The sequence below is a fragment of the Castor canadensis genome, chromosome 8 (genome assembly GCF_047511655.1).
Source record: "Castor canadensis chromosome 8, mCasCan1.hap1v2, whole genome shotgun sequence".
Lineage (NCBI taxonomy): Eukaryota > Metazoa > Chordata > Mammalia > Rodentia > Castoridae > Castor > Castor canadensis.
The window spans coordinates 44,181,116-44,193,005 of NC_133393.1; the positions used below are offsets into that span (position 1 = coordinate 44,181,116).

General features: G+C 40.6%; 1 protein-coding gene and 1 long non-coding RNA gene across 5 annotated transcripts in view; one reads left to right on the forward strand and one right to left on the reverse strand.

Moving 5' to 3' along the window:
* Gcnt2 (glucosaminyl (N-acetyl) transferase 2 (I blood group)) overlaps window positions 1–11,890 on the reverse strand; it is a 72,941-nt gene that overhangs the window by 59,550 nt on the left and 1,501 nt on the right. The window contains exon 2 of one of the 4 annotated variants that reach the window (XM_074082912.1): window positions 10,553–10,653. The exons of the other annotated variants lie outside the window; for them this stretch is intronic. Within the exon in view, the coding sequence (XP_073939013.1) occupies window positions 10,568–10,653 (86 nt within the window). The 3' untranslated portion in view covers window positions 10,553–10,567. The remainder of the gene's footprint in view (window positions 1–10,552; window positions 10,654–11,890) is intronic. 4 annotated transcript variants of the gene reach the window in all.
* Window positions 7–5,138, forward strand: LOC141425696 (uncharacterized). Its single transcript, XR_012450744.1, has 3 exons — window positions 7–65; window positions 1,998–2,133; window positions 3,263–5,138. It is a non-coding gene; the product is annotated as an uncharacterized lncRNA (long non-coding RNA).

Sequence of the window (11,890 nt, forward strand, 5' to 3'; positions counted from 1 at the left end):
TCTTTCAAGGGGGATGCACCATTTCTGGAGGTACTGAAACACCAGGTGGATACAGAATGGATGGAGTAGGTTCCAAAATCCTATACAATTCCTGCAAGTATAATAATTTTGAAATAGTTTGAAATAAAAGGTTGAAAACTCATAATATCTTGAAACATTCTACCAATACTCAAAGAGTAGTACTTTCATGGAATAAGTTGATTGAGCTACAGGAACTTCTGATAGGCAATCTGGTAGATAAAAATCATGATGAATTAGGGGTTCAACAAGCTGGAGTTTAGACATTTTACCTCTGGAGCCTTTGCTTTCTCATCTATAAATGGAAGATAATAATAACTCAGAGGTTCTCTCTGAAGGTCAAATGATTTGATCAAATTAAGCACCAGTGTTAGTCTGTCTGTTCTTTTGTGAAAAAAGCAATTGTTCTGGAGAGTTTCTTCTTTAGAAAAAATTTACATTACAGCATGAACAAACTAGTGCCACGTTTGGAGTTGTCTAGGATATAGAAATTATCTTATTTTGTGAAGTTAATGTAAGACATTCATTAAGAGATGATTCCACCTAAGATGAATGCTCTTTTCCAGATTCAGCTCTTCCCTTCCTGTTATGAACCAATGGAAGCTTGGCCTGTTTGAGATTTTAAATTTTAGTTTTAAATATGGGACCCTTTTCAATGGTGATTTTCACTCCATGACACATTGAAAACAATCATTTTTTATGGCACTTGTATACAAAAAATGGGAAAAGATGCTTTCATCCAGAGCTGTCTGACCAAGAAAGTCCAACTACCCTGTGCTTAGCCTGCCGGGATCACTTCCTGGCTGATCTGTAGCCATCCCCATCACGATAGCATGCATAGATGCGGGCGGGAGGTTCAGCAACCAGGCATGAGGTATAGCAAGGAAGAAGACTCCTGTTCTAGGAAACAGTTTGTGGAATAAACCATAAACACCCAACACATTGGGAAAAGACAAAGCTGTTCATAGCTGCGGTTAGAATTAGGCCATGTGGGGACCTACGACTTCAGAACAACTCCAGGTTTCTATCCTCAGGTCCCATACCTTAACAATAGTGACCTCTCCTCGCAGTTGGTTTCATTCCTAACCCTGCCTTTTCCTTGATTTCCTTTCCCCTTCTGTCTTAACCTTCCCTTTTACTACTCTGAAAGCAAAGGAAAACTTCCATCCTATGCCACTTCCTGCTTTTGCCTGATTCCTGATTGTGAAGACACTGGGCTGTCTCAGAGCAGGACTGAGCTGCTCACAAAAGTAGCTAAAAACAGCTTTGCATGACGCGGTATGAAAATTCTACAAGGGTGACTGGCTTTCCCTCTATAAAAATTGTTATGATTTTTCGAGGCTACAAGGAGGTTAGTTAGAATTGCAACAGTTATGGAATTTGCAGTTCACTTTGTGCCTTATAAGGCGAAAACTAGGAAGAGACGCATTTTTGAATATCTGAGGTGAAAACAATCCGTTATGAAACCCTGTCACACACTGTCCTGAATGTGACAAGCTCAATGATCTAAGAATTAGTATTTAAAGCAACAAAAATTGATCCAGAAGCTCGAATGTGGATTTAAGTAACCCCCTGCCTAATGTTTTAAGTGGTTACATGTAGGCAGCACTGACCAATGAGCACACACAACCAAGGAGCAAACCTTGTGAAATGAAAGAAATCAAAAAGGAAAAGCCACAAACACGGTAATTAGGACCCCAGGACAAGCCTCTGCTCACTGCGACAAAACGAGTTGGGAGCAAAAGGACACAGGCTGGAGATAAGAGACAGGTCGCCCTTTCAGAAAGGAGGAAGGTGTGGTCACTTGATTCCCATAAAACTCCAGAAAAGGGGTCTAATCACAGCTGCTACATACTGCATTAGGATTACATGGCTGCTTTATTTATTTATTAAGTGAATCTTAGGTGATTGCTTGATACAGAGGGTAGAAATGAGATTTAACGTTTTGATCATATAACTTCTCTCTCTCTTTCTGACAGGGTCTTGCTATGTAGCCTGGCCGAGCTTGAATTCTCTATCCTCAGTCTACCAAGTACCTAGGACTACCACTAGTGTACACCACCATGCCCAGCTTGATATGTTCATCTCTTAATGGATCCTATCTTCAACACAAATGTAATGATATTGATGCTGGGCAATTACTGTCTTGGCGGTTGGGGGTTTAGCTCAATGGTAGAGTGCATGCCTAGCATATATAAGACCCTGGATTTGATCCCCAGCACTAAAAAAAAAGAAAAAGTCAACTGGAGAGTTTAAATAGGGTCCAGAAATTCCACTCTTTGTATCTACTAGGGAGAAATGAAAACACAGGACCCACAAAGAGTTGTTCAGGAATGTCTGTAGCAACATAATTGACCATAACCAAAAAGTGGAAACCATCCAAATGTCCATGAAAGAATGAATAGATAAGCAAATGAGGTGTATCTGTACAATGGAACAATATTATTCATCCATATAAAGTGTGAAGTACTGATGTATGATGAAACACAGATGAACCTCAAAACCATGGTGTAAGTGAAAGGGCCAGACATCAAAGAGCACGCAGTGTATGATTTGATTTATAAGAAATGTCCAAAAAAGGTAAATCCAAAGAGACAGAAAATTAAGGGTTGGGTAAGGAGATGGGAAGTGGTTATCAATGGATGTGAGGTTTCTTTTTGAGGTGATAAAAAAATACTCTAAATTAGATTGTAGTTGAACCCAGGGCCTTGCACATGCAGCATCCTCAGTCTTGCACAACTCTTAATACACTAAAATTCAATGAACTTCACACTCAAACGAGCAAATTTTATGCTATATAAATTATACCTAGACGGGCACCAATGGCTCACACCTGTAAACCTAGCTACTCAGGAGGCAGAGATCAGGAGGATTGTGATTTTCAAAGCCAGCCCGGGTAAATAGTTCTCAAGACCTTATCTTGAAAAAAACCTCTCTCAAAATAGCGCTGGCGTAGTGGCTTAAGTAGAAGAGCACCTGCCTAGCAAGTGAGCCCTGAGTTCAAACCCCAGACTATCAAAAAAATTAGTTAAAAAAATAAATTATGCCTCAATAAATTTGTGGTATGTACATTGTATCCCAATAAGCTGTAAACTTGTCTGGCATTGTGAAGATTTAGTTAGTCTGCGATGATGATGTTATCCATGCTTTCTAGAGAGGCTGTGTAGCCCAAAAATGGGACTCAGAAATCAGCTGCAGCTCTGTCTGTCAGTTGCAAGTATTTTTGTTCTTTTTGTGTTTACAGTGCTGGAGGCTGAACACAGTGCCTCAAACATGCAAAGCGCGAGTTCTACCACTGAGCTGCAGCCTCAGACCCGGATAGTGAAAACTTCTGGATCCCTGTGAAAGCAGCTGCATGTTTACATCCGAGGGCAAATTAGGGCAATTCAGTTCAACATAACACTGCATAGCAGAGGCTTGTAGAGATACAGAGCTCACTAACGGATGTCTAAACCTCACCCCTACCAGGAGGTAAAGATTATCAGGAAAGTGAAAGCAAGAAGCACCTGGGATGGGGAGACATCAGTGCTTAGCCTGCAGAAGGGCCTGGATTTAATCACCAGCACAAAATAATAATAGTAATATGATGATAATGATGATAATATAATAATAATAATTTAAAAATAATAGTAACTGGGGTTTTTCCAGATAAGGAAAGGCCTAGGGGAAAACCTGGAATAAAGGCAAAATAGTCTGTTTGGAGAATGTAATTATCAGGGAATTCCATTAGGAACCAAATATAAGCCACTTATTAGCCAAATTAACTACATTTTCTGGACACTTTAAATCAAGCATTTCAGGGCAAATTCCCTTGGTGCCTGGTTTCACTTTTCTAGACTTGAACAAAACACACAGGTTCGATTCTCAAAATGCATCAAGTGGGTAATTTACACTGACCTTAGCAGTCCAATGACTAATAACTCCCACAGCTCAGGCACACTCCCGAGAGTGTAGGTGGCAAAGGGTGTCACCTTTTGAAAAGTCCACCGGGTTGCGAATGTGAGGGTTAGGACTCCTGCCCTGTGGACTGCTTCAAGCCTTGACCCAGAATTGAAAATAAATTTCTGCAAAGTAGAAGGAAATTTTTTTTTTATTGGTAGAAAACATGTTCTGAGAGAAGCAGAGCTGGTCATTTGTCCCTTGGTGTCCATGGGAGGTTGGTTCTGAGGATGCTCAAGCCCCTTCTACAAAATGGCATTGTGTGTGCCTATCATCAGTACACCTCTTTCATACATTTTAAATCATCTCTGGATGACTTATAATAGGAAACACAGTGTAAATACTGTGTCAATACTTGTTTCACTGCATCGTTTAGGAAATAACAACAAGGGGAAAAGTCTATACACGTTCAGGACAGATGCAATTTTTTTTCCACTGGAGGTTGGTTGAATTCTTGGATGTTGAGCCTGCCTGAAGGCTTATTAGGCATGACTAATCTTTTCCTTCCTCACTCCATCATTTTCTCCTCATTCCACATGATGTTAGAACCTCACTAGACAATGAGGTTTGGCAAAAGTATAGGATCTGGCTCTAACCATTCGGTTCACTGTCATACCTGGTGTTGGGGGGCTCGGGTACAAGGAGCAGAGGGGGACCACACAACAGCTAAGGTGCAATGGAGGAGGTGTTAGAAAAGTGGGGGGGGGCTGGTCCTGTGGGCTGTTAAAGGAATTCAAATGTGACATTTCAACTAGATCTCAAGTTCAGCTGATTAGAACAAGCAGCAAAGGTAAAGAACATTCCAGAACAAGAAGACAGCATGCATAAGGGAATGGACACCATTTGACTGCTGACCAAGCTTAAAATGACTTTTATGAGAGGCTGTTAATTACTGCCAGAATGTTACTTCACAGTAAAAAAGAAGACTATGTACAGGTGACATTTCTAAGAAAAAATATTCTGAGATGAACTATGTGGCCACAAACCCAATTTCTAAACAAAAATTATACCTGATGCCTTCAAAACCAAATGTGTGTGGGTTTGCTTTTGTTTTTTCAGTTGCACATAGAAGTTTTAGAACAGTAATATTAAAACCACAGGAATCAGTAGCTAAGAAATTCATCTGTTTGTTCCATCTATCTTTTAACATCAAATAAGTTCCTACAATGTGCCAGGTACAATTCTTGTACTCTCTACTCCTTCCATTGGACCTACAAGGAGATATTTTATCCCCAGGATCTAAAAGCGGCATTAGGCTCAGAGAATGTAGGCATCTTGCCCAAAGATAAACAGACTCTTTGTGGAAGAGCCAGACTTTAAGCCTAGGCAGACTGGCTTCTAAATCCTACTGTTGAGAGCTGAGGGTATAGCTCAGTGGTAGAGTAGTTGCCTAGCATGTGAAAGGTCAAGGTTCAATCTTCAGCACCCTGGGTGTGTGAGGGGTAAGGACATAGGACATTATTAAGCACAGGCAACATTTTGACGCCACAGAGCAGGCAGATGCATGGATCATTCGCTCAACACACTCAACAGCCCACTGAAGTCTAAAAATTCGTTCCAATTGCCAACTGACTCCAGTTCAGTTGCACCCAACTCCGTTTCTTCCTTCTTTTCAATCTACTTTTATCTTCCTTAATATAAAATTAAGATAGGTCACCATAGGAAGACATGTTATTCTTTGGTTTAAAAAATAAAAGGAATTGCTGCTCAGAGGGACAACAAAATACTAAATGGGTTCGTGTCTCTGCTGATTCCTCCAAGATTCTAGAAGATGATGTAATTAACAAGACAAGAGTGTTTATCAACAGCATCATCATTATTACCATTTTCCATGGTAATAAATGTGGATACATAAAGTGAATATGAATCAATTCAACTATCAGGGCAATTTCCGATTTGATGAAATTACAATCTTTTCAAAACCTCAATAAGATGTCAAAATTTCCGGAAGTCCTCAGTTCTGCTGAGTCACTTTCTAACTACATTCTAACTTCCAGCAATTAAGACTACTATACCATAACAACACGTAAGTGCCCTCCTATCAGAGTTTAACCCCAAGGTGACATAAGTATGAATTATTCTGTTGTGAGAAAAGATCCAGGAAAGAATTCTTCAACTTAGCTGGGGAAGGAGAAAAAAGGAAGTAAGGATAAGGTACAATCTATAGCATGCTCAAAGACAAACGCAGAGATGGTGGAAGAGAGGAGACGAAGCCCCAGCAAGGAGCTCACTCACAAGCCAGTCCACTTCCCTCTCCTCTTCCAGAGAAACTATAAAACTATTGTCATTATTTCTTTGATAATCTACCTATAGGAAAGGTGAAGTCTGTCAGGCAATTTGCCACCTTCCCAAGTGGTAGATTGGCCAACTTACTGATTGCTTTCCTGGGAGATAGGAAATGAAGATTGATCAAACATAGCTAACTATAAAATTTGTCCCCAAATTTTCTCCCCTATTGGTACATTCATATACCTAGCGATCTCAGCAGCTCTGTGATCCTGATCGGTTTGGAGAACATAAATTCCCTCTGGACATATCTCTGGGCCACAAGTTGCATCCTTGAGACCACCTTGGTCAGATTGACATTTCCTGCTTGTACAGTGACATCTTCTCAGATCTCAGCTCCTGGCTCCTCAGTATTGCATTTTCACATATCTAGGGAGGGCTAAAAGAATATGCCAATCTCAAATAATGACAACCAGTCAGGTCAGCACAGTCTCTACTGCAAATGGAAATATAATAAGTCTTCCATATCTAGGGTCCTGTGGGAGATTCATGACACAGAATTTAACAGGGCTGGTCCACATGGGAACAGACAGGGTCTCTATTTAGGCTCACCATCTCCAGTTTCCTTATGCTGTCTATTCTTCCTCCTTCAGGTACTGTTTTAGTTTGTCCTTGAAATGTCACCGAAAGGTTCATATATTGAAGGCTTGGTTTCCAATGCAACAATGTTCAGAGGTGGGGCCTCCAGGAGGTGACTGGTTTATGAGAGTTTGACTTCATCCATGGATTCATAGCTTATGGGCTATTGGAAGGTGATATAAACTTTAGGAGGATCCCGCTTGGAGGAAGTAGGTCACTGGGGCATGCCTTGAAGAGGATATATTGTGTACATTGCCCCTTCCCCTCTTGCTCTCTGCTTCCCACCTTCCATGAGGTAAGTAGCTTTGCTCCACCACACACTCCCCACCATGACGCTCTGCCTCACCACAGGCCCAGAAACAATGGAACCAAGTGATCATGGATTAAAACCTCTGAAACCATGAGTGAAACTACATTTTTTTTCCTTTAAGTTGATTTTCTGAGGTTTTTGGGTTTTTTTTCCTACAACACCAGAAAACCAAATAACACAGGCACCTTGGAATTCATTGTTTCTCCCATCTCCAACAAAACTTGCTCTGAAGGCTTTTTCTTTCACATTTTATTTTCCTACTCAAAATATTCCTTTGTAGTCAGAGAAGCAGAAATCATTGGTCAGTTTTGAAGTCCTTAAGTGTAGGGACACATGACCAATGAAACAAACCCACAGAATGTGAACCATACAACCCAGATAATCAATAACTCAGAGGAAAGTAGCAGGTAGGATGAACTTGAACTTCAGGCCTGCACATGGTTCTTTTTTCTTAACTGGAAATCATGCTTAACAGAGGTATATAATAAACTGACATCATTCTGTTGTGGACTGTATTAGAGAGCGGGAGTGAGGAGGAGTGAATTTTCTGCAGTGGGATAGGAAGGAAGAAGCGTAGGGCAGAAGGGAGGGCAGGAAACTAATTTCACAATGGCCACTGAGGTGTACTGGGCAAAAACTTTCATGCCTCATTTGAGCTCCCTTTCTGTAACACTTTTCTCCTCATGGACACTTTCACCTGAGTAGGCCATGCAGAATCTTAACTTTTGAGAAGCCTCCAGAAGCCTGTCACTCTTAAGGGACATATGTGCAGGTAACCATGTTTCATTTTGTTTTTTAAAACTTCATGACTCTGGCCACCTTGGCCACCGTTTACTGCATAACTTGGATCCTATGAGAAGGCAGCTGTCTGCAGAGAGGTTGTCATCAGCCTGCGGGGTGGTGTGAAATGAGAACAGAGCACTCAGTGCACAGTGGGAATGTCTGAATGACACCCACAGAGGAGCTATTGTCAATAGGACAGCATAGAATCAGGGAGACAGGGGAAGATGGAGAAAGTAGGACCCACAGGGTAGTAAATCCCATAAATGAGCAGAAGCTCTGGAGCAAAGGCAAGAATTTCAGATAAGGAAGAAGATGTAGGCAAAGTAAATGAGCAGATAGAAACACAGTCTGGCCAACTTCTCCACGACACTCGGTGCAGAGCTGGGACAGTTTAACTACTGTCCCAGAGCGATGAGGACAGACACATGGCCTTCATCCCAGCCCACTGTAGTAGTCACTGGCCACATGTAAAAGTGATATTTTGGATTAATATGCTTATTTAATACATTATTTAAATCAATTTCACTTTTTTTTTTCCTGGTAGTGGCGATTGAACTCAGCACCTTGTGCTTAGAAGGCAAGTGCTCTACCACTGAGCTACATTACCAGCCCTTTTGTTTTTATTTTGTTTCTGAGCTATAGGCTTGCTGACTTTACCTAGATTGACCTCAAACTCTCAATCTTCCTGCCTCTTTCTGAGTCTCTGGGATTACAGGTTTGTGCCACTACTTCCAGTTCTTTTTATTTCTTTAGTCTGGCTCCCAGAAACTCTAAAGTGAGGTATGTAGCCACATTGTATTTTTTCTGGGCAGTGTTGTTCTAGCTTCCCATGAAGCCATTTTAGTTGTGAAGTTTTTTTTTTTTTTTAATCTATCACTTCTTTAAGAATTCTAATAATAAGTCTCCAATCACTGTAATCAACTAGAACAATCTTAATAATCCCCCCCCATACACCCAACCCCCATACACCACTAGAAGAACCCTCCTCCACAGAAATGACCCAGATTTCCACACAGGCAGCATAGCATTTAAATAAGACAGCCACCTATGTTTCTAGTTCCCTCACCACCTTGTGACCCAGTCTTCATGCAGGCCTTCTCCAGCTTGGGCAACAGTTGACGGACCAGTTGGGGTCCTCTAGCACGGAAGGAGCCTCCATACACATCCTACAGAAACTATTGCAGGGGCTAACTCTTGTAACGTTTTGAAATGCACATATTGGTGCATTTATTTTTTATTACTTTGATGATATCACCGCTGACCACAGGTATAAAAATCCAGTTCCACTGTCTGAATCATATTGAGAAGTCATGGTGTTACTTTTATTTTCTGTTCAGTAAACTGATTAAAGTCATGTACTGTCAGTGTGGGAAGAGACTAGGAGCCATCTTGTCCAACACGTGGGGTTCCCTCCCTGGCCTCTGCATCCCTGATTTTGCTCACTGAAGCTGTGTACTCTCTTCCCTGCTCCTTGGGCTCCGTGTCTCCTGCCCACTGGCCCTAGATTCTTCTTCCAAAATTGCAGTTATTGGTTCCATTTTTCTTTCCTAAGAAAAGTCTTTTAATTGAGACTCTTCAAGTCTTTTTCAGATTGAATATCCTTTTTGTTTATCTTGGTCCTTTCTAAAAATAAAATGGGGCTTAGCTTTTTAGCCTCCTTGGCTGCCCTCTTGGGAACCTGCTCTGTCAGCGTCTCCCCTTACAGTATGGTGTAGACTTGAACAGTCTATGTCATTGTCTAAGTTACACAGAAGAGAGAAGTGGGTCTTTTGCCTTCCCTATTCTGGTTACTCCCGTTCTATTTAAAGAACTGTAGGAGCTTCCCTGACCTGACTTTGTTGAATCCTGCTTCCTCTTCTCACTACATTACTTTTTCCTGCTCTGAGAAAATCAGATTTAGAAAGCATTCTATGTCTAGGAAGCTTTTCCAATGGTTTGCACCCTTAACTGTGCCTGAGAATTGCCTGGAAAGTGTACTAATACTGTTAGCTGGATCCTGTGCCAGGAGGGGAATGGTCTGGCCTCAGGTGATTTTTATGGTTCCAGGTGATAAAATATGCATCCAGGATTGAACTACCAAATCTAAAGAAACCTGAACACCCCCCCACCCCATATTGATTACAGTCACTTTTTTCCTTGAACTGTGAATCTGAATTTTTATTTTGTCTTAAAGCAGCAAAACTGATTTGGCTAACTGTAAACAATTTGAGATTATTCAAATCATTTGGAACTTGGACCAAGTGGAGTTAATTTAGTGACACCTGAGATTTAATTGAAAATCGGTTTAAAAAGAAGATATAATTCAAGTCTTCATTTAATAGCTGGGTGACTTGAGAGCACACACTCCAACCAGATTAAGTTTCTTTATAAAATGAAGGCCCTGGTATAGAAATCCCTAAGATGCTCCAAATTTCTGATTAATTCCAGGAAAGAACTTGCAAGTGAAAAAAACAAAAAAACAAACAAGCAAACAAACAAAACATGTAAAGCTATATCCTGCTTCCATTTCAAAAGGATGGAAATTTAGTTAGGGAACATACAGAGGTAAAACTATTAAAATATTCAACTTGTTACTCAAATGTTATTCACAATATTTACCCTGATATTAAATGCCATCACACTTAAAGGAGAACTGACCTTAATTTTTTTCCTTCAAGTGGCCAATGTTCCCTCAGTCTTCTGCCCTGTGTCAAGGCCAAGCTGACTCTTGGGTGGGTCTGTGTTTTCTGGAAAGGCAGCTGAGTATATCAGCAAAATCAAGTTAGAGAGTTGCCTCTACTAATTTATGCTTTGCTTTCTCATTCATTTATAAAATATAGATGAGTTGAATCTCCCTGTTTGTGATCAGAGCTGCTGGTAAGATGTGTTTTAAATTGACACTGATTATGGTATACATACAAAATGGAATATTGGAGCTCGGTGCCGGTGGCTCACACCTGTCATCCTAGCTACTCAGGAGGCAGAGGTCAGGAGATTGCAGTTCAAAGCCAGCCCAGGCAAATAGTTCCATGACACCTATCTTGAAAAACCCTTCACAAAAATAGTGCTAGTGGAGTGCTAGTGGAGTGGCTCAAGGTGAAGGCCCTGCCTGAGTTCAAGCCCCAGTACTACAAAAAAAAAAAAAAAAAAAAAAAAAAAAGGAAAGCCTAAACTGGCTGTGTCTGGCTCACACCTGTACTCCTAGCTACATAGGAGGCAGAGATCAGGAGAGTCGAAGCGAAGTGAGCCCCAGGCAAATAGTTCAAGAGACCCTATCTTGAAAAAACCCATCACAAAAAACAAAAAGGCTGGCAGAGTGGCTCAAGCAGTAAGAGAACCTGTCTAGCAAGTGTAAGACCCTGAGTTCAAACCCCAAAACCTCCAAAAAAAAGTGGAAATCCTACCATTTGTGATCACACATTTGTATGAAGCTGGGGGACATAATGAGAAATGAGAGAAGCCAATCACAGAAAAAAAATATTTATGATCTCACTTAAATGCGAATGTAAAAAGATTGAACTCATAGAAGCAGAGGATAGAATGGTGGTTGGAGGGAAGGAATAGAGAGCTGTTGATCTAAGGGTACAAAATTTTAGATAGAGGAATAGGTTTTGAGACCTATTATATAGCATAGACTATGGTTAATGTAATATATATTTCAAAATACCTAAAAGAATAAGTTTCAAATGTCTCACCATAAAAAAAAAAATAGGTAAGCAGTCACGGATATGTTAGTTAGCTTGGCTTAGTCGTTCCACATTGTACATGTACACCAAAACATCACCCTGTAGCCCAGTCACTAAAAATGACTGAACATGAAATTAAAAATCTAAAACAACATCAAAAATAAATTCAAAATGTTAAAATTATTTTTACTGTCTTTAAAGCAGTTTATTCTGTGTTGATCATGCCATGTTTATGAATCAAAACAAAAAGAAGCCAAGCTTAGTGGCATATACCTGTAGGCTCAGCTACCTAGGAGGCCAGGGCAGGAGT